Raw genomic sequence first — 24,070 nt, forward strand, 5'->3', positions numbered from 1 at the left:
AATTACAGCATGGAAACAGGCCATCTCGGCCCTTATAGTCCTTGCCAATCACCGGAAATTGGAGGAACAGCACCTCATATTCCGTTTGGGGAGTCTGCACCCCGGGGGCATGAACATCGACTTCTCCCAATTCTGTTAGTCCTTGCTGTCTCCTCCCCTTCCTCAGCTCCCTTGCTGTCTCCTCCCACCCTCTAGCCTTCCGGCTACTCCTCCTTTTCCCTTTCTTGTCCCCACCCACCCCCACCCCTGATCAGTCTGAAGAAGGGTTTCGGCCCGAAACGTTGCCTATTTCCTTCGCTCCATAGATGCTGCTGCACCCGCTGAGTTTCTCCAGCTTTTCTGTGTAACATTAGTAATTGGTACCTGCATTTGATGTGATGCAAGGTGCAACTAATTTACAGAAAATGCAGTAATTTCCTTTTTGTGCTTAATTTATTTGGTTTACGATTGCAGAGAATGTAATCAACTCTAATTTGGATGAATGGATTTGGTTAATTAATATGTATGACTTATATAACCATATGACCATATAACAATTACAGCATGGAAACAGGCCATCTCGGCCCTTATAGTCCTTGCGAACACTTATTCTCCCCTAGTCCCATCTACCTGCACTTAGACCATAACCCTCCATTCCTTTCCCGTCCATATAACTATCCAATTTATTTTTTAATTATAAAATCGAACCTGCCTCCACCACCTCCACTGGAAGCTCATTCCACACGGCCACCACTCTCTGAGTAAAGAAGTTCCCCCTCATGTTACCTCTAAACTTCAGTCCCTTAATTCTCGTCATGTCCCCTTGTTTGAATCTTCCCTACTCTCGGTGGGAAAAGCTTTTCCACATCAACTCTGTCTATCCCTCTCATCATTTTAAAAACCTCTATCAAGTCCACCCTTAACCTTCTGCGCTCCAAAGAATAAAGACCTAACTTGTTCAACCTTTCTCTGTAACTTAGTTGCTGAAACCCAGGCAACATTCTAGTAAATCTCCTCTGTACTCTTTCTATTTTGTTGACATCCTTCCTATAATTAGGCTACCAAAATTGTACACCATACTCCAGAATTGGCCTCACCAATGCCTTGTACAATTTTAACATTACATCCCAACTTCTATACTCAATGCTCTGATTTATAAAGGTCAGCACACCAAAAGCTTTCTTTACCACCCCGTCTACATGAGATTCCACCTTCAGGGAACTGTGCACAGTTATTCCCAGATCCCTCTGTTCACCTGCATTCCTCAATTCACTAACATTTACCATGTACGTCCTATTTTGATTTGTCCTGCCAAGATGTAGCACCTCACACTTATCAACATTAAACTCCATCTGCCATCTTTATTATATCAAAGGATTGTTTTCACAAACACGTTGACATGCAGACTGAAAGAAAGCAGAATCCATACCCTCATTGCAAACATTCCTGTCAATTATTCACAATGAAATCAGGAACAATGATCTATTTGCTTCTTTGTTTCTTTAACCCCTCCCCTCCTCCCCCTGTTTTGAAGACATTGACCTAAAAATTGGTCTGTGTATGGCTCCATTTTATTTGCTATTATTTGGACCAGTAATGGCATGGATGGTGGAAATGTGAACACATTTCAGTGTGCAGTCCCCAGACCACCATAAGAATGAGTCCAGCTGTCATGTCTGAAACAGACTCTGGACTCCTTTGTATATGTGAGGTGTCATGCCTTCAATCTCAGACTGAAATTGTCCCCCCAACGATCTATCTGTCCCCTGTACCATTTCTGGCCCTAGTCCAAATCCATAGCTTCATGTCCCTGGGTTGGTGCACATTCAAAGCCTCACAGACCTGGGGTGTCTGATTTACAAAGCCATTTGGATTATGTCATATTCCTATCCCTCACTGCCCAACCCGCCTATCCCCAGCCTATGAAATGAGTTGACATCTACGCCCTGGCCCTACAATTTAGTTAAGCAATACTTTCCGGGTTTACTATATGGCCAGATGACGTGCAACTGGGACCACATCTTTTTGTTAGCTATTGTTATGAGCATTATCTATTCCAACTTAGTTTAGTTTAGAGATACAGCGTGAAAACAGGCCCTTTGGCCCACTGAATCACTGTGCCGACCAGTGATCAAGTTTTATGTTATCCCAGTTTCACACTCTACACACTATGGGCAATTTACAGAAGTCAAGTAACCTACAAACCTGCATATCTTTGGAGTGTGGGAGGAAACCGGAGCACCCAGAGAAAACCCACACAGTCAGTCACAGGGAGAACGAACAAACTCCATGCAGACAGCTCCCATTGTCAGGATCGTACAAGGGTCACTAGCGTTGTAAGGCAACTCTACCAGTGCGCCAATGATCAAAATGAATACTGTAATGAACAAAACCAGATAGAGAACTAAATCTCCATATTTTTCTGGCACTACAATTCCACTAGTGGAGTTTGTTGGAATTTTTGTTTAATATTTGTTCTTTTGTTCAAGTGGTTTACGTAGCTGGGAACATGGTAATATTTCTCAATTTATGTTTAAGAAGGAACTGCAGATGCTGGAAAATCGAAGGTAGACAAAAGTGCTGGAGAACCTCAGCGGGTGCAGCTGAAACTCAGCGGGGGCTGAAGAAAGGTTTCAGCCCGAAACTGTGCCTATTTCCTTCGCTCCATAGATGCTGCTGTACCTGCTGAGTTTCACCAGCACTTTTGTATACCTTTCTTAATTTATGGTTGCCCTTCAAACCAGGATGAAGTAAACTCTAACGATTGCAAGGAGGAGAAGACGCATGTAGATTTTATGAGCAGGCTTCTTTACCTGAACAACTTGGAAGAAGACTTGCGTTCCCTGGATTTATCATCTTTTTCAGAGACCTCCTCCGGTGGTAAGTTTACTAATCCAATTATAGTTTCCCAGTATGAGAAAGCACTCCTTTTTCATGAAATGTAATACACCTGCATAGCTGATTTCTTAGCATATATAGAACTGGACTTTGTAGGTCATGGGGTTTGATCCCTGGTACATAGATAGATAGATACATAGAAAATAGGTGCAGGAGTAGGCCATTCGGCCCTTCGAGCCTGCACCGCCATTCAATATGATCATAGCTGATCATCCAACTCAGTATCCCGTACCTGCTTTCTCTCCATACCCCCTGATCCCTTTAGCCACAAGGGCCACATCTAACTCCCTCTTAAATATAGCCAATGAACTGGCCTCAACTACCCTCTGTGGCAGAGAGTTCCAGAGATTCACCACTCTCTGTGTGAAAAATGTTTTTCTCATCTCGGTCTTAAAGGATTTCTCCCTTATCCTTAAGCTGTGACCCCTTGTCCTGGACTTCCCCAACATTGGGAAAAATCTTCCTGCATCTAGCCTGTCCATCTCCATAAGAATTTTGTAAGTTTCTATAAGATCCCCCCTCAATCGCCTAAATTATAGCGAGTATAAGCCGAGTCTATCCAGTCTTTTTTCATATGGAAGTCCTGACATCCCAGGAATCAGTCTGGTGAACCTTCTCTGCACTCCCTCTATGGCAATAATGTCCTTCCTCAGATTTGGAGACCAAAACTGTACACAATACTCCAGGTGTGGTCTCACCACGACCCTGTACAACTGCAGTAGAACCTCCCTGTTCCTATACTCAAATCCTTTTGCTATGAATGCTAACATACCATTCACTTTCTTCACTGCCTGCTGCACCTGCATGCCTACTTTCAATGACTGGTATACCATGACACCCAGGTCTTGTTGAATCTCCCCTTTTCCTACCACCATTTAGATAATAGTCTGCTTTCCTATTTTTGCCACCAAAGTGGATAACCTCACATTTATCCACATTATACTGCATCTGCCATACATTTGCTCAGCCTATCCAAGTCACCGTGCAGCCTCCTAGCATCCTCCTCACAGCTAACACTGCCCCCCAGCTTCGTGTCATCAGCAAACTTGGAGATGTTGCATTCAATTCCCTCGTCCAAATCATTAATATATATTGTAAATAGCTGGGGTCCCAGCACTGAGTCTTGCGGTACCCCACTAGTCACTGCCTGCCATTGTGAAAAGGACCCGTTTACTCCTACTCTTTGCTTCCTGTTTGCCAGCCAGTTCTCTATCCACATCAATACTGAACCGCCAATACCGTGTGCTTTAAGGTTGTATACTAATCTCTTATGTGGGACCTTGTTGAAAGCCTTCTGAAAGTGCAGATACAACACATCCACTGGTTCTCCCCTATCCACTCTACTAGTTACATCCTCGAAAAATTCTATAAGATTCGTCAGACATAGAAACATAGAAACATAGAAATTAGGTGCAGGAGTAGGCCATTCGGCCCTTCGAGCCTGCACCGCCATTCAATATGATCATGGCTGATCATCCAACTCAGTATCCCGTACCTGCCTTCTCTCCATACCCCCTGGTCCGCTTAGCCACAAGGGCCACATCTAACTCCCTCTTAAATATAGCCAATGAACTGGCCTCAACTACCGTCTGTGGCAGAGAGTTCCAGAGATTCACCACTCTCTGTGTGAAAAAAGTTCTTCTCATCTCGGTTTTAAAGGATTTCCCCCTCATCCTTAAGCTGTGACCCCTTGTCCTGGACTTCCCCAACATCGGGAACAATCTTCCTGCATCTAGCCTGTCCAACCCCTTAAGAATTTTGTAAGTTTCTATAAGATCCCCTCTCAATCTTCTAAATTCTAGAGAGTAGAAACCAAGTCTATCCAGTCTTTCTTCATAAGCCAGTCCTGACATCCCAGGAATCAGTCTGGTGAACCGTCTCTGCACTCCCTCTATGGCAATAATGTCCTTCCTCAGATTTGGAGACCAAAACTGTACGCAATACTCCAGGTGTGGTCTCACCAAGACCCTGTACAACTGCAGTAGAACCTCCCTGCTCTTATACTCAAATCCTTTTGCAATGAAAGCTAACATACCATTTGCTTTCTTTACTGCCTGCTGCACCTGCATGCCTACCTTCAATGACTGGTGTACCATGACACCCAGGTCTCGCTGCATCTCCCCCTTTCCCAATCGGCCACCAGTTAGATAATAGTCTGCTTTCCCGTTTTTGCCACCAAAATGGATAACCTCACATTTATCCACATTATACTGCATCTGCCAAACATTTGCCCACTCACCCAGCCTATCCGAGTCACCTTGCAGTCTCCTAGCATCCTCCTCACAGCTAACACTGCCCCCCAGCTTAGTGTCATCCGCAAACTTGGAGATATTGCCTTCAATTCCCTCATCCAGATCATTAATATATATTGTAAATAGCTGGGGTCCCAGTACTGAGCCTTGGGGTACCCCACTAGTCACTGCCTGCCATTGTGAAAAGGACCCGTTTACTCCTACTCTTTGCTTCCTGTTTGCCAGCCAGTTCTCTATCCACATCAATACTGAACCCCCAATGCCTTGTGCTTTAAGTTTGTATACTAATCTCTTATGTGGGACCTTGTCGAAAGCCTTCTGGAAGTCCAGATACACCACATCCACTGGTTCTCCCCTATCCACGCTACTAGTTACATCCTCGAAAAATTCTATAAGATTCGTCAGACATGATTTACCTTTCGTAAATCCATGCTGACTTTGTCCAATGATTTCACCACTTTCCAAATGTGCTGCTATCCCATCTTTAATAACTGACTCTAGCAGTTTCCCCACTACTGATGTTAGACTAACTGGTCTGTAATTCCCCATTTTCTCTCTCCCTCCCTTCTTAAAAAGTGGGGTTACGTTTGCTACCCGCCAATCTTCAGGAACTACTCCAAAATCTAAAGAGTTTTGAAAGATTATTACTAATGCATCCACTATTTCTGGAGCTACTTTCTTAAGTACTCTGGGATGCAGCCTATCTGGCCCTGGAGATTTATCGGCCTTTAATCCATTCAATTTACCCAACACCACTTCCTGACTAACCTGGATTTCACTCAATTCCTCCAACTCCTTTGACCCGCGGTCCCCTGCTATTTCCGGCAAATTATTTATGTCTTCCTTAGTGAAGACGGAACCAAAGTAGTTATTCAATTGGTCCGCCATATCCTTGTTCCCCATGATCAACTCACCTGTTTCTGACTGCAAGGGACCTACATTTGTTTTAACTAATCTCTTTCTTTTCACATATCTATAAAAACTTTTGCAGTCAGTTTTTATGTTCTCTGCCAGTTTTCTTTCATAATCTATTTTTCCTTTCCTAATTAAGCCCTTTGTCCTCCTCTGCTGGTCTTTGAATTTCTCCCAGTCCTCCGGTATGCTGCTTTTTCTGGCTAATTTGTACGCATCATCCTTCGCTTTGATACTATCCCTGATTTCCCTTGTTATCCATGGATGTACTGACTTCCCTGATTTATTCTTTTGCCAAACTGGGATGAACAATTTTTGTAGTTTATCCATGCAGTCTTTAAATGGCTTCCATTGCATATCCACCGTCAACCCTTTTAGAATTAATTGCCAGTTAATCTTGGCCAATTCACGTCTCATACCCTCAAAGTTACCTTTCTTTAAGTTCAGAACCATTGTTTCTGAATTAACAATGTCACTCTCCATCCTAATGAAGAACTCAACCATATTATGGTCACTCTTGCCCAAGGGGGCACGTACAACAAGATTGCTAACTAACCCTTCCTCATTACTCAATACCCAGTCTAGAATACCCTGCTCTCTCGTTGGTTCCCCTACATGTTGGTTTAGAAAACCATCCCGCATACATTCCAAGAAATCCTCTTCCCTCGTCCAATGTTTGTGATTGTGGTGTATTAATCTGGCTCCACAAAACAGTACAGCATAGGAACAGGACCACATTGTTTGTGCTGAACATGGTGCCAAGTTAAACTGATCTCAGATAGAGCCAAAGTTCTGGAATAATTCAGCAGGACAGGCATCATCTCTAGAGTGAGGGAATGGATGATATTTTGGGTCGAGACCCTTCTTCAGACTGACTCAGACTGACTCAGACTAGAGATATGGTAAGATGTGAAAATGACATATTAAAGCTGACGATGATCAAGGAAATGTAGAATGGGTCATTGTTAGCTGAGGGGAAGGTGACAAGGAGGCAGACAATCAGTAAAATTAATCAGGAGAACAGTGAACGACTTGGAGAACTAGGATGGGGGAAGGACAGAGAGAGAGAGAGGGAAAGCAGGGGTTTCTTGAAGTTAGAGAAATCAATATTCATACTGCTGGTGTAGCGGCACCAAATGTGGTCAGGAAAAGGCCAGACGATCTGTTTGAATTTGTCACAAACAAAACTGCATTTTGCAAAATCAATTATAGATCTGATGTCCAATATTGGACTGATTCAAAATCAGACATCAGGAAATGGGACATTTCTGGAAGTCTGGCAGGTCACTGGTTTACCGGGTTTTGCCTGTTCACTTTGCTCTAATTCAAAGTTGGTCCTGTGTTGTGAGTTGACCTGACCTGACACCAAATGTTTGACCTTACTTCGGAAACAGAAAGCAGAAAGAATATTTGACAAGCACAAAAAAAAGAGTCTGTTTCCAAACTTTAGAATGACACTGTCCAATTTCAACTTAATGTGAACTTGAGCATGCTCTCAATCGCAAAGCTGCTAAACTTTGGACGTCAGAGCAAAATGCTCTCTTGCTCCATTTTTATAGTCGCCGTTAAAATTGATGAAAAATAAGACGAACATTTTTATAAATGCAATGACTGCTGTGACTATTGTGAAACAAGACAGAGTGTTGTGTGAAACACCTTTAATGCTGAGAATGCAAAACATTAGTTTTATTTCTGTTTTTATTCTTAGATAGTGATGCAGAAGGATCCTTAATGAAGGATAAGAACTTGAGCCTAGATAAGAGGTCTAGTGACAGCACAGGAGATGAGGTCAGTATTTATACTCCACTTATTACAAAAAGAATTGCATATAGCAGGAGTACGTCAATTAAAGGGAGATTGCAAAATTAAATTAACTTTTACCAATATCCAATCAGAGCTCATTGGGAATAGAGTTCCAGAGTTCAATATATGTATCAACTTCATTGATAAACAGCACTTCAATAACTTGATGGTAGCCCACTGATTTACCAGGTGATAGCTCATGGCAGAACCTAATGGAATTATGTGGATATAAGAAAAGTGTAAATGTTTGGATTAGATTGGACTGGATTGGATTCCTTTATTGTCATTCTGAACGAAATTTTGTTGTCTGCAGTCATACATATAATAATAAATAACAAAACATACAATAAACACAAATTAACATCCACCACAGTGAGTTCACCAGGCACCTCCTCACTGTGATGGAGGCAAAAGTCTTAAAGTCTCTGTGTCTTCCCTCCTTGTTCTCCGTCTGCGCTGAGGCGATCCAGGCTTCCGTTGTTGTGATCCCGCCGGATGATGGTGAGTAAGTCCCGCAGCTCAACTGAGCTCCGCGAACGGGCCGGTTCAAGCTCCGTGACCCGGGGCGATCGATGCTGCCACCCTCCAGTCCAGCGGACGCAGCTGTAGTTGCGGGAGCTCTGGAAAAACAGGCCACCAACCTGTGACCTGCGAGCTCCCGACGATGTCGTCCACTGACTCGCGGCCGAGCCCCGAATTTAGGTCGCTGTCGCCGGAACGCCAGAACGCCGCCTCAGCGCCGAAGCCGGGCCACCGACGCCGGAATGCCGCCTCAGCTCCGAATTCGGCCAGCCTCGCGTTGGGAAGTCCTGGCTGGCTCTGCCTCCGGAGCCTCGAGGTCGGTTGCAGTTGGAGGCCGCCAGCTCCGCCATTAGGCCTCAGCGCAGACGGAGGCAGAGAAGGGGGATACGACAAGAAGAGCAGCATTCCCCCGAAGGAAGAGACAAAAAAACATGTTTCATCCCCCCCCCCCCACACATAAACACAACCCAATAAACTAAAATTGAACTAAAACAAGACAAAAGAAAACAACAAAACAAGTAAAAACAGACGGACTGCAGGCGAGCCGCAGCTGTCAACAGCACCACCACTTCCGGAAAAATGTACTTTTTCTGGAAGCATAATGAATCATAATTTCATAAAAGATATTCAGGCTTGTTTCAATCAGAGTTGGGGGAGAATCCACCATTCCCTACCATTGAGTTGTGTGCACTCCCGACAAAGTTCTATTCAACTGCACCCACCCCTCAACCCCCTCCCCCGAAGCCCTATGTTTTGTGTGTGTGGACATTTAGATTTGGCCAAGCAATGTGCATGAAGTAGGAGACATAACTAGGAGAATGGCAGCAAATGACTGGACACTTTGGATTTAAATAAACTAGAATCTGGAAATCGTTTAACAGCCCTGTGGGCATAAAAAGAGTTAATCTTTAAGGTGACTTTGTTTCAGAATAGAAAATTTATAGGTAAATATTGTGACAGGGAAAGGTGAGTAGTTTAGAGATACAGTGCTGAAACAGGCCCTTCGGCCCACCGGGTCCGCGCCGACCAACAACCCCAGCATATTCACACTCTCCTCCACCCACTAGGGACAGTTTTTACATTTACCAAGCCAATTAGCCTACAAACCTGTACGTCTTTGGAGTGTGGGAGGAAACCAAAGATCTCGGAGAATACCCATGCAGGTCACGGGGAAAACGTACAAACTCCGTACAGACAGCACCCGTAGTCGGGATCAAACCTGGGTCTCCGGCACTGCATTCACTGTATGGCAGCAATTCTACTGCTGCACCAGAAAATAATGCAGAACAGTCTGTAATAAATTAGAAAATGTGACTGTCCTTCTACGAATGCCGCCTGATATGGTGAGCATTTCCAACGTTTTCTGTTTTTATCTTAATCAGAATCAGAATCATACTTTATTCGCCAAGTATGTATTGCAACATACGAGGAATTTCATTGGACAGGTCAGTCATACAATTAAAATTAACAGATCACTCAAAAACACATTTTACCATGAACATCCACCGCAGTGACTCCTACACATTCACTATGATGGAAGGTGAAATAAAGTTCAATTCCTTCCCTTAGTTCTTCCTCGGTCGTGGGCCTCGAGGCCCGTTGATGGAACGATCTTGACTCCCGGAGCCGACGATGTTTTGGCCCTCCGCGTCGAGGCGATCTGCTCCTACATCACGGGGGATGTCAGCTCCCCCGTGCCGGACGATCGAACCTCGCGTCGGGGCTGGTCGAACCTTCCGCAACATTGGAGCTCCCAACTCGGCCTCACCCGAGACTATGAGCCCTTGATGTTGATTCTGTGTTGGTCGTGGTGGGAGCGATCCCAGGCAAGGGATCAGCTCCAATGTTAAGTCCACGCCCCGTGGTAGGGCTCACAACAGTCCGAGGAGGCATCCAGCTCCATCGATGGTAGGCCCCAGAGCCCGGAGAATGTGATCCGAAAATTGATCACATCTCCGGGAAGGTAAGAACCTGAAAAAACCTTTCCCCCGAATTCCTCCCCCCACATAAAACAAACCGAAGAACATAAAAATAAAAACTTTTAACAAATTAAAAAATGACAAAAAGAGTGAAAAGACGAACAGAATGCCGGCAGGGCAGCCATCGCCCCAGCGCCCCTGGTGGCATTTCAACTTTCTTGCATCTGTGGTGTTTTGCTATTGAAGGGGAAGATCTGTATTGGGATGGGAGATATGATTTAATGACGGCAAGCATATGGTTACATTCTGAACTTTGCATGGTAATTTTTATAGCTGTGCAAAATGCATACAACACTTTCCTCCAAAGAATCCCATTTTCTCAATTCCATTAAATGTCTTTCCCACTGCAGCAAATGTCAGCTATTCTATATTGCAAAGGGTGTCGATAAGATAAAAAATATATTATTTGGAAAGAAAACAGCTGAGCATTTAAATTGCTAATTGGTACTGTGTTATTTAAGGTTGAAAAGGGCTGAATCCACTAGACCACTGTGGATACAGTGCTTGGTATTTTTGTTTTGTCAGCTGTAATCATGCCAGTGGTTTGTATTACAGATCGCAAATGAGTACTTTTGGTTACTTAATTATTGCCCAAGAGTGTAAGGATGGATTGATTTCCCATCTAAAAATGGCTTACCCCGTAAAAATAAGGGTTAAGCCATTTAGAACAGAGATGAGGAAACACTTTTTCACACAGAAAGTTATGAGTGTGGAATTCTCTGCCTCAGAGGGCGGTGGAGGCCACTTCTCTGGATGCTTTCAAGAGAGAGCTAGATAGGGCTCTTAAAGATAGCGGAGTCAGGGGTTATGGGGAGAAGGCAGGAACAGGATTCCGATTGGGGATGATCAGCCATGATCACATTGAATGGCGGTGCTGGCTCAAAGGGCCGAATGGCCTACAACTGCACTATTGTCTATTGCCTATTGTCTATTGTCTAAAAGTGGTTTAATACTAAACCAACAAGTGCAATGCAATATTTGTTACTTAGGAAGGAACATCGTCAGAAATAGTTGATAGACCTACCAAGTTAAAATTCCTTTGATGCTGTCAATAAACAAGCTGAGATTTATTGGCATATAATGAACAATATTGACAATACAGGTGCACAACCTTTTATCCGGTGTTCCGGAAACCGAAAAACTCCGAAAACCGGCCATTTTTTCCAGGATGTCGTCTGCGCACCAAAGCTCGCATTTGGCGCCAAACTTGACCCGAAACGACCCACGGTCAACCCAGGTCTGTACTACTGTAGCGGCTGTCTCCTCCCCGGAGACCGGGGAGACACTTAAACATCTGTAAATCATTGCTTAAATGTTAGTCAGTTAGTTTGGAGGGCTTTTATGTGAAGGGGGGGTTGAAGGGGTAAACTTTAATTCTTAGTCCCCTACCTGGTCGGAGAGACGGGGAGCGGTCAATGCCTTACCGGGTCGCCGTGCAGTAAGCTCTGCAGCGCTGTGGCCGGTGGGGCTGCGGGCGGCGCCGGTTGTAGCTCCGACCCCGGCAACTCTATCCCTGGCTGCGAGGTGCTCCAAATCCAGCGCCGCCCGCAGCCGGACGCCCCCCACCCCCGCAAATGTTGGGAGGCGGTGGCGTCACAGCGCTGGGATACCAGCGGGAAGCGGGCAATGCCTTACCGGGTCGCCGTGCGGTAAGCTCCAGGCCGCGGAGGCCGCCTTCTCCCAACATTCGCGGAGCTGGGGTGGGGGACGTCCGACCGCGGGCGGCGCTGGATTTGGAGCGCCTCGCAGCCAGGGGTAGAGTTGCCGGGGTCGGAGCTCCAACCGGCGCCGCCCGCGGCCGGACAGAGCCCCCAGCTCCGCGATGTTGGGAGTCGCCGACCAGGTAGGGGACTAAGAATTAAAGTTTCCCCCTTCACCCACCCACCCCACCACCACCACATAAAATCCCTCCAAACTAACTGACTAACATTTATGCAATGATTTACAATGATTCCCCGGTCTCCGGGGAGGAGGCAGTCGCTCCAGACTTTTCAAGCCGCCCGCGCTACCTACCTAATCTACGCTAAAAATCTTCCATTCGGAAATCCGAAAATGTCCGAAATCCGACAAGTGTCTGGTCCCAAGGCTTTCGGATAAAAGGTTGTGCACCTGTACTACTCTTAATCTGCCTACAGAGATCAATACATCAGCATTTAATTAGAAGACCTGGGGTTATGTAGCTGCTCGTTGACAAGTTTATTCCAATTGTGCAAAGTTATTTTTTGAAAGAAGAGTGAGACAGTCACTTTATTGTTAATTAAGAATTAACTTACAGACAGTTATGAGTAGAGCCAGGATTTTGCCATAAATGCCTTTTCATGACTTTTTTGATGATTTCACCAGGATAATGCCTTTTTCATGATCGAATGCCAAAATCAGCCTTTTTTGCCGTTTTGCTAAAAGGTCGTGCTATTTTCTCTAGTTGTACCGTGATTACAATGATGTTTTCTATGTTAACACGTTAATATTAATGTTATTCTTAACGTATTAACATAGTATAACTTACAAGAAAACTGCCACCATTGGGGTGAAACCGGGGGCGCCACCATCGGTCATTCATTCATTCGTTCATGCCGCTGCCCGCTGGTTCAGTCTTATCCAGGATCTACTTAAGAAAGAACTGCAGATGTTGGAAAAATCAAAGGTGGACAGAAAATGCTGAAGAAACTCTGCGGGTGAGGCAGCATCTATGGAGAGAAGGAATAGACGTTGTTTCGGGTCGAGACTCTTCTTCAGACTGATGTGGGGGGGTGGCAGAATAAAGAAAGGAAGAGGCGGGTACAGTAGGACTAGAAGGAGAGCTGGGAAAGGGGCGTTGGACGAGGGAAAAGACAAGGGCTATCTAAAATTAGAGAAGTCAATGTTGATGACGCTGGGGTGTAGACTTCCCAAGCGAAATACCCAAGCTTGTCTCCTACATTTACTGCTGGATCCAGTCGCAAATCTGAGTTTTAGAGTGATCTGTGCAAGGCATTCATTGATGCTGGAATTCCACTGTGGAAATTGGAAACAAATGTCTGAGAGGTTTTTTAGAGAAAGACACAGAGGAACGTATACCTAGCGAGTTATCGTTATGGAAAAATGATGTTGACAGCAACTTCAACATTGTTGTGCAGAAAATTAGAGATGAAGTTGCATGCAGCAAAATATGCGTCTCATAAGAGGAGACAATGCTGTGGGGAGATATGTTGCCAATGTGGTCATCGGTACAATGGAGGCAGGTCAATCATCAAAGGAGTATTTGTTGACATCGGAAGTATTGGAGAAGTCAAACAGCTCAACTATTGCTCAGTTGTTTACATCTTCACTTGCTGTACTTTGGCCAGAAGGAATAAAACACGAGAATGTTCTTCTGTTTGTGACTTAAAGTTTTATTCCCCAAAATGTTGCATTTGACATGCTTAGCTCAAGGACTTCATAGAATTGCCAAGCACATACGTAGCTTGTTTCCTGACGATATTAGTAAAATTCCTGGCGATGTAGGTAAAGACATACACGGAAATGTGAGAGAGTGATTTTAGCTAACAACAATCTTGAAGAAATAGAAGACATAGCTAAAGTTTTCAAAGGTAGTTGTAATGCACAAGACATCAACATGAATATAGAGTCTGTAGCTTATTTCGGGTATGCACCAGTGACCTCAGCTGAGGTAGAAATACGTTTTTCCACAACTGAAGCATATTCTGTCTGATAGACGGCATAATTTGACACCAGATAATTTGAATAAAATGCTGATAATTATGTGCAACCAGGCAACTTTGGTAATTTAATGTAGTATACCTTTATATTATCATTTTTAACCATATTTTGGTGGTGGAAATAAATGTTTTTATGCCTTTTGTTGTTAATAAATGCCTTTTCCCTGCCTTTTTTGTAATTTTATTATGCCTTTTTGCCTGCCTATTTCAGGGTTTGTTGTGTGCCTAAACATCCTGGCTCTAGTTATGAGCTTGTAACCCTGTGAGAACAGGATCAGTTCAATAAGAAGAGATTAAAACAAATTATATGAACCCATGCATAAAAGGGGACCATTATTAAGGGGCATTGTAACTTCAAGTTTCACTGAAGCAACTCTCTGGAATTATAAAATAAGACAGAAAATATTAGCAATACTTGGGCAGCATCTGAAGAAAGAAAGTCCGTCTTTCAGGTCATTGTCGCTTCATGAGATATCTTCTGATTGGAGGACCTCATGCTGTGACCTGAACTGTTTTTTTCTCTCCACAGATGCCGCCTGACCCACTGAATATTTTCAGAACCAATGGTATTTTGCCTCTGGAATTACATGAAGCTGGCAGAGTGGTTCCAATCATTTAAATAAAACTTGATTTCCCTTTTAGATGATCAACATCCCCAAAAAAGACAAGCTGAAGAAGGAACAATGGGAAGATGATGCACAAGTCACTGAAAGTTCACAGATACAACAGCAACATGATGTCGTGGAAAAACAGTTTGACCATGTTAAAGCTTTACTGCAGGCAAATCAATTATTGACAGAAGGGCTTCGAACAAAATTGCTTCAGATATGGTGCAATGTACGTAAAAATCAAGTAAGAGAATCATTCACATTTTTCTATTCCCTTAATCCCCATTTATCAAAGCAATTTTGCAAAAAAAGAACCAAAAGGCAACATTTGGTTTGTAAATCTCTCTTCTACGATGAAATGCCATACCACCGTATGTTTTGTTGCAGTATGAAATATAAATGTATCCAATCTCTTATGATATAAGTGTGCATAGAAAATAGGAATTTACTGTAGCTCAAACAGTTTATGCTTGATTTTCTGTCCCTTACAATCCTCTTCTGCTGCGGTATCTTACCATATCCATCTTTTCACCATATTTTCACGACTATCTTCCATCCGGCACTCAAATACACCTGGACCATTTCCGACTTTTCCTTACCATTTCTAGACCTCACTATCTCCATCGCAGGTGATAGATTACTGACTGGCATCTACTATAAACCCAATGACTCCCATGGCTATCTGGACTACACTTCTTCCCACCCTGCCCCCTGTAAGGACTCCATCCAGGACTTTCATATGAAGAGAGAATGGATAGACTCGGCTTGTACTCGCTAGAATTTAGAAGATTGAGGGGGGATCTTATAGAAACTTACAAAATTCTTAAGGGGTTTGACAGGCTAGATGCAGGAAGATTGTTCCCGATGTTGGGGAATTCCAGAACAAGGGGTCACAGTTTGAGGATAAGGGGGAAGTCTTTTAGGACCGAGATGAGACTTTTGTTTCACACAGAGAGTGGTGAATCTGTGGAATTCTCTGCCACAGAGGGTAGTTGAGGCCGGTTCATTGGCTATATTTAAGAGGGAGTTAGATGTGGCCCTTGTGGCTAAAGGGATCAAGGGGTATGGAGAGAAGGCAGGTACAGGATACCGAGTTGGATGATCAGCCATGATCATATTGAATGGCGGTGCAGGCTCGAAGGGCCGAATGGCCACCTCCTGCACCTATTTTCTATGTTTCTATCCCCTACTCCCAATTCCTCCATCTATGCCGGATCTGCACCCAGGATGATGTGCTCCAAACCAGGTCAACGGAGATGTCCTCATTCTTCAGGGAACGGGGGTTCCTCTTCTACTATAGATGAGGCTCTCACCAGGGTCTCTTCTATACCCCATAACTCTGCTCTCACTCCCCATCCCCCCCACTCGTAACAAGGGCAGAGTCCCCCTTGTCCTCACCTTCCACCCTACCTGCCGTCACATACAACAAATAATCCTCCAACATTTTCGCCACCTCCAACGGGATCCCACCACCGGCCACATCTTCCCATCTTCTCCCATGTCTGCTTTCCACGGAGACCGCTCCCTCCGTAACTCCCTGGTCAATTCGTCCCTTCCCACCCAAACCACCCCCTCCCCTGGCACTTCCCCTTGCAACCACAAGAAATGCTACACTTGTCCCTTTACCTCCCCCCTTGACTTTCAAGGACCCAAGCAGTCTTTCCAGGTGCGGCAGAGGTTCACCTGCACCTCATCTATTGCATCTGTTGCTCTAGTTGTCAGTTGCTCTACATCGGTGAGACCAAGCGCAGGCTTGGCGATCGCTTTGCCCAACACCTCCACTAACCAACCTGATATGCCGGTGGCTCAGCACTTCAACTACCCCTCCCATTCCGAATCCGACCTTTCGGTTCTGAGCCTCCTCCATGGCCAGAGTGAGGACCACCGTAAATTGGAGGAGCAGCAACTCGTATTTCGTTTGAGCAATTTGCACCCCAGCGGTATGAACATTGACTTCTCCAATTTCAGGTAGTCCTTGCTTTCTCCTCCTCTTCCCAGCTCACCCTCAGCCCACTGTCTCCGCCTCTTCCTTTCTTCTTCCCGCCCCCTCCCCTCACATCAGTCTGAAGAAGGGTCTCGACCCAAAACGTTGCCTATTTCCTTCGCTCCATAGATGCTGAGTTTCTCCAGCATTTTTGTCTACCTTCACCATATCCATCTATGCTTTCCTCTCGCAACTATAGTTTCCTGTGACAGGTATAAATGCTGTTTGCCTCAACCATTCTTTATGGAATGAATGTAGAATACTCTGCTCTATAAGTAACACATTTTCCTGAATTCCTCAAGGATTATTAGTAAGTGTATTAACTTTGGACTTCCCCTAAAATGGGAGATTATCATTAAACGGTAAAATAATAAAAGTATTCCACAGGCTTCAGTTTTTTACATTGGAAAAAGTGGTCAGAAATTTGAAAACTAAAATGTAGTGGGATCCTGTATTTAAAGTTGAACAAGTTAGGGCTTTATTCTTTGGAGCGCAGAAGGTTAAGGGGGGACTTGATAGAGGTTTTTAAAATGATGAGAGGGATAGACAGAGTTGACGTGGAAAAGCTTTTCCCACTGAGAGTAGGGAAGATTCAAACAAGGGGACATGACATGAAAATTAAGGGACTGAAGTTTAGGGGTAACATGAGGGGGAACTTCTTTACTCAGAGAGTGGTAGCTGTGTGGAATAAGTTTCCAGTGAAGGTGGTGGAGGCAGGTTCGTTTTTATCATTTAAAAATAAATTGGATAGTTATATGGATGGGAAGGGAATGGAGGGTTATGGTCTGAGCGCAGGTATATGGGACTAGGGGAGAATATGTGTTCGGCACGGACTAGAAGGGTCGAGATGGCCTGTTTCCGTACTGTAATTGTTATATGGTTATATGGTTAAAGGTAATGCAAGATACTTTCACATCAATGATTCAAAACTGAAGCATTACTGATGTTGTAAATTCAAAATAAAAAAATATATTTTATAATAATACCCATTAGTGCAGGCAGATCTGTGGAGAGAAAATGAACGACAATGATCTGAAGATGAGACATCAGCCTGAAGCCTTGGCTCAGTTTATGTCTGCATGGATGCTGCATGGATTCTTGGGTATTTCCGATTGTCTGGTTAGATTGCTCTCTTGAAGCTTAGTTAGTTTTCTAAACTAAGAATCCTTGAGGCAGGATCTCAAGATCATGATCTTAGCCCAGAGGAAATTTGCTTTGATGATACTACATCTGTTGGTCTATAGTTCTGAAAATGTTAATACAGGTGTCAGGGGTTATAAGGAGAAGGCATGAGAATAGAGTTAAGAGGGAAAGATAGTTCAGCTATAATTGGATGGCGGAGTTGACTTGATTTGCTGAATAACGTAATTCTGCTCCTATTACCTATGAACTTATGAGATGGTGGAACTAGACCCACCCTATATCAGAACAAAAAAGATCAAGATTGTGGATAAAAGTATTCATGATACAGGACTTCATTTGTCCAGTTCCTAATGCAAATGACAAAAAAACTTCCTTCACTTGACTCTTGAACACCACTGAAAAGTTGGGGAAACTGTTTCTAAAGAATTATTTTAGAGAATAAGATGAAAGGTCGTGCATTCCGGGAAGGTAGTGCATCCATGGATAACAATGGAAATCAGGGATAGTATCAAAACAAAAGATGAAGCGTACAAATTAGCCAGAAATAGCAGCCTACCAGAGGACTGGGAGAAATTCAGAATCCAGCACAGGAGGACAAAGGGCTTAATTAGGAAAGGGAAAATAGATTATGAAAGAAAACTGTCAGGGAACATAAAAACTGACAGCAAAAGATTTTATAGATATGTGAAGAGAAAGAGACTAGTTAAAACAAATGTAGATCCCTTGCAGTCAGAAACAGGTGAATTTATCATGGGGAACAAGGACATGGCAGACCAATTGAATAACTACTTTGGTTCCGTCTTCTGGAGTAGTTCCTGAGGATTGGAGGGTAGCTAATGTAACCCCACTTTTTAAAAAGGGAGGGAGCGAGAAAACAGGGAATTACAGACCAGTTAGTCTAACATCAGTAGTGGGGAAACTGCTAGAGTCAGTTATTAAAGATGGGATAGCAGCACATTTGGAAAGTGGTGAAATCATTGGACAAAGTCCGCATGGATTTACGAAAGGTAAATCATGTCTGACGAATCTTATAGAATTTTTCGAGGATGTAACTAGTAGAGTGGATAATGGAGACCCAATGGATGTGTTATATCTGGACTTTCAGAAGGCTTTCGACAAGGTCCCACATAAGAAATTAGTATACAAACTTAAAGCACACGGTATTGGGGGTTTAGTATTGATGTGGATAGAGAACTGGCTGGCAAACAGGAAGCAAAGAGTAGGAGTAAACGGGTCCTTTTCAGAATGGCAGGCAGTGACTAGTGGGGTACCGCAAGGCTCAGTGCTGGGACCCCAGCTATTTACAATATACATTCATGATTTGGACGAGGGAATTGAATGCAACATCTCCAAGTTTGCAGATGACACAAAGCTGGGGGGCAGTGTTAGCTGTGAGGACGATGCTAGGAGGCTGCAAGGTAACTTGGATAGGCTGGGTGAGTGGGCAAATGCATGGCAGATGCAGTATAATGTGGATAAATGTGAGGTTATCCACTTTGGTGGCAAAAACAGGAAAGTAAACTATTATCTAAATGGTGGCCGATTAGGAAAAGGGGCGATGCAATGAGACCTGGGTGTCATGGTACACCAGTCATTGAAAGTAGGCATGCAGGTGCAGCAGGCAGTGAAGAAATCGAATGGTATGTTAGCATTCATAGCAAAAGGATTTGAGTATAGGAGCAGGGAGGTTCTACTGCAGTTGTACATGGTCTTGGTGAGACCACACCTGGAGTATTGTGTACAATTCTTAAGAGTTGGACAGGCTAGATGCAGGAAGATTGTTTCCGATGTTGGGGAAGTCCAGGACAAGGGGTCATAGTTTAAAGATAATGGGGAAATCCTTTAGGACCGAGATGAGACAAACATTTTTCACTCAGAGAGTGGTGAATCTCTGGAACTCTCTACCACAGAAGGTAGTTGAGGCCAGTTCATTTGCTATATTTAAGAGGGAGTTAGATGTGGCCCTTGTGGCTAAAGGGATCAGGGGGTATGGAGAGAAGGCAGGAACAGGATACTGAGTTGGATAATCAGCCATGATCATGTTGAATGGTGGTGCAGGCTCGAAGGGCCGATTGGCCAACTCCTGCACCTATTTTCTATGTTTCTATGAAAGAAAATACGTTTCTCTAGTTATGGAAGCAGAATTACACCATTCGGCCATCAAGTCTGCTCTGCCATTCAATCATGGCTGACTTATCTTTCCCTCTCAATCCCTTCCCTGCTTTCTCCCCCTAACCGCTGACACCAGTACTGATCAAATAATGGAAAAGTATTTAATCAAACAAACATAGTGAAGGAAACTGAATCCATTATAGCAAGTAAAATGAATAAAGGTTAATAATACAACAAGGAGTGAAGGATATGGTTCTAATAGTGTTGATCCCTTTTGGCAAAAAGGCAGGAGAATCTCTGGATGATGAGATGAGTGACGATGGCACAGAGAGCCTTGACGCATTTTCCGGGGAGAAATCATCTGTGGCCAGTGGACGTGTTGGGGATTTATTGAACAAGCAACAAACCAGTGTGATAAAGTTACCCAGGGACAATGGACAGACTGAAGGAGCGAATGGCCACACTGAAATAAGCCACTTAGAGCACAATGTGAATTGCTTCACTGACCATATTCCAATCACACAACTGCAGGTTGGGACTAGGTGCTTAGAAGGAGAAGTGGCAGCTCTAGAAAAGGACTTTGAGCAACACTGTGTGGTTCCTAAAGAGCAGATTGCACGTCCTAAGTATGCTAGTTCCAAAACAGAAACTGTGGACCGAACATCACATAAAGAACAGCTGGTTACTCACTTGGAAAGTACCACGAACAAAATGCAAGAATATAACCAGAAGATCATGCCTGCAAAAGGCACAATCGAAGATACTGCAGAGACGGTGAAGGGTAGGTTGCAAAAAGTTCAGTGGCAGCTGTCAGAAATCGAGGAGGCCAACAGAAATCTTCACTTTCAAATCATAAAACTGAATACCGATTACAGTCAAATCCAGGAATTTCACCAATTTATGACTGGTGACAACAAAACCTCAGCAAACCAGCGTGTTGATTTGCAAGCAAATTACAACAATACGGCAGAAGAGAACGAGCAAATGCTGCAAGTAATAACCAAACTGGAGACGAGAATAGAAGCAACACTTTTAAACTTATCTGAGATCAAAATGGAAAAGAATTGCTTGGAACGGCAATTCCGGTCCTTAAAAGTAAGCAGAGGTTATATTTGTTTTTTTAACCTTAATGCATCTTTGTTACAGAATGCTGCACACAAGCACAATGCACCAACCCAAGATAGAAGAAACATAATTATCAATAATTACAATGCTTTTTATGCTATATAATGCTTTTGGAAAAATTATATTTATCATAAAGTAGTATTTTTATGTAATAGTATTTTTTCGTTAAGAAAAAAACCCACAAAGTGCTGGAGTAACTCAGCGGGTCAAGCAGCATCTCTGGAGAATATGGATAGGTAAAGTTTTGGGTCGGTACCATTCTTTGCTGATGGATGGCTAATTTCTGCAAGAAAAGTCTAAGTAATGGGCCCAGCCCACTTAGGCGATTTTTCGGGCGACTGCCGACGATTATCAAGTTGCCGGCAGTCGACTGAAAAACCGGCAACTGGAACGGCAACTGTCAGAGTGGAACACACACACACACATACACATTGTTTCCTTCACCAGCCCGTTATGCAGGCGGGGGACAGGGCAAGCGGGGGGAGCACTTTCACATGGTGCAAAGCCAATGTCACGCCACGATGAACAGGAAGATTGGCACTGTAACGGCTAAAAGGGCCTGTCCCACTTTCACGACCTAATTCACGACCTCTGCCGAGCTTGCCCTTGACTCATACTCGCAGCATGGTCGTCACGAGGTCGTAGGAGGTCGTAGGTAGATCGTGATGCTCGTCGTAGGTACTCGTGGCATCAAGTAGGTCGGGGCGTTTTTGTAGCCAGATGAAAAATGTCCACGAGTAAAAAAGGTCGTGAATTAGGTCGTGAAAATGGGACAAGCCCTTTAAGCACAGTGTACGGTAAGTCCTTTAAAAGAGGGGAGGGAGAGGGGGGAGAAGGGGGAAGGAGTGGAGACAACTTTTAAGAAGCCAGAGATACACGGCTGTGAAGCTCGGCGGACATTTAACATTACCGGTCGGTTATCCTTGGTTCTGAAAACTACTGCTTACTTTATTTTCCCAATGAGCCAATGAAATTCACCAGTCAGCACCGGCTATAACCTACGAGAACCTTCGAGAACCTTCAACCTCCTGGCGACCCACTAGGACCTCCTGGGGACCCACCTACGGCACGAGAATTCTCGCTACTCTTCATGGCGGCTTCATTCTAGTCGCTGCTCATTTTTCAACATGTTGAAAGATTTGCGACGACCATAATGAGGCTGCGACTAGTTCCCAGAATGCAGGAACTCAAGACCATGAAGGCGACTCCCCGGCAACCACCCGCGAACATGTGGCGGCCATGTGAGGACTGCATAGTCTCCTGCAGTTGCCTAAAAAGTCGCCTCAGTGGGACAGGCCCATTAAGGTTCCCCTATTTTTGGATAATCGCTGGATAGTCCCACTCTGAAGTCTAATCTTATGTTGTAGGATAAACTGCTAATATTTTGCTTTTCAGTGTATTATCAAAACCTGCCTCACATATATTTATTACAAAGTCCTTAAAATTGTGCAGGTGGGAGGGTGGGATTTGTTCAGACGTCACCTGGTTTTGGCTGGATCCCGTTCACTCCACACTATAGTGGATTAAAAACCGAACGCGTTGGAAATACTCAGCAGGTGGCGCTGCATCCGGTGGGAAGCGGAACACAGCTAATGTTTCCTCAGAACTGGGAAGGAGACAAATGGAGCTCGTTCAACTGCAGGGAGCATGGGCAAGGCGGGATATCCCTGATTAGCGTAAAACGGCGGGAGAAAGGTCATAAACCAGGTAATCTGGTCATTTCTCTGCATTTCACAACTTTTCCACGTTTGCCTGTGCTCTCCACGCTAACACTTACTATTTACAATAACCATATAATATAACCATATAACAATTACAGCACAGAAACAGGCCATCTCGGCCCTTCTAGTCCGTGCCGAAAACGTATTCTCCCCTAGCCCCATCTACCTGCACTCAGACCATAACCCTCCATTATTTTCCGGTCCATATAACTATCCAATTTATTTTTAAATGATAAAATCGAACCTGACTCCACCACCTTCACTGGAAGCTCATTCCACACAGCCACCACTCTCTGAGTAAAGAAGTTCCCCCTCATGTTACCCCTAAACTTCTGTCCCTTAATTCTCGTCATGTCCTCTTGTTTGAATCTTCCCTACTCTCAGTGTGAAAAGCTTATCCATGTCAACTCTGTCTATCCATATCATTTTAAAGACCTCTATCAAGTCCCCCCTTAACCTTCTGCACTCCAAAGATATTGGAGAGGTGACCTTGGTCACTGATTTTGTTTACCATTTTATTATTCTCCACCCTTAGTACCCTTCACACCCAGACTCCCTATTTTCAATGTGCTGTCAGAGTTGCTACTTTGTTAAGGGGTATGTTTATGGGGATGACAGGTTGATGCTGGGGGTAGGGTCATTTAACCCATTGAACCCCCCTGAAAAACCATTCTGGAGATTTAGCTTATACCCTCGGTATCAGTCTCCATTTTGTTTCTACCAGGCTCCTGACCAATTGATCCCTGCCATTCAATTCCAGATTTTCATACTTGTCACTCTACCTACCCATTTCTCTTTGGTCAATTTTAGAGTTTTGAAGAACTTTAATTTTTTTTTTGTTTTCTCTTCTGTGACTTCAACTCAAACATTTTAACGTCACTCGGACATATAAAATGATGAGAGGCATAGATAGGGTGGACAAACTCCATATAGACAGCACCAATAGTCAGGATTGAACCTGGGTCTCTGGCGCTGTAAGGATGCATCTCTACATGCCACTGAGCCACCCTTGCATTCTAATCCCTCGCACTCCCCAACTCTGTCTGCATCCAGCCTTACACACTTTTGGCCTTTCCATCTTTGATCATCTTTGCCTTCCTACACAACCTGGATCTTGAAAACGGGTGTCAAGGGTTATGGGGAGAATGCAGGAAAATGGGATTAGGAGGCAGAGATCAGCCATGATTGAATGGCGGAGTAAACTTGATGGGCCAATTCTACTCCTACAGCATGAACTATTCCAATTAGAGTTGCCTCAGCCTTAGACTTCTCTGCATTCACTCACTTAAACATGAGTATTTGACAAATTTCTGGACCACTTCTTCGTGTTGCAT

General features: G+C 44.0%; 1 protein-coding gene across 1 annotated transcript in view; it reads left to right on the forward strand.

Moving 5' to 3' along the window:
• Nucleotides 1-24,070, forward strand: part of LOC129696065 (uncharacterized) — a 61,722-nt gene that overhangs the window by 16,317 nt on the left and 21,335 nt on the right. The window contains exons 4-7 of the mRNA XM_055633473.1: nt 2,724-2,859; nt 7,750-7,829; nt 14,686-14,895; nt 20,176-20,985. Coding sequence (XP_055489448.1) covers nt 2,724-2,859; nt 7,750-7,829; nt 14,686-14,895; nt 20,176-20,985 — 1,236 coding nt within the window. The remainder of the gene's footprint in view (nt 1-2,723; nt 2,860-7,749; nt 7,830-14,685; nt 14,896-20,175; nt 20,986-24,070) is intronic.

Source organism: Leucoraja erinacea, chromosome 4 (genome assembly GCF_028641065.1).
Source record: "Leucoraja erinacea ecotype New England chromosome 4, Leri_hhj_1, whole genome shotgun sequence".
NCBI lineage: Eukaryota > Metazoa > Chordata > Chondrichthyes > Rajiformes > Rajidae > Leucoraja > Leucoraja erinaceus.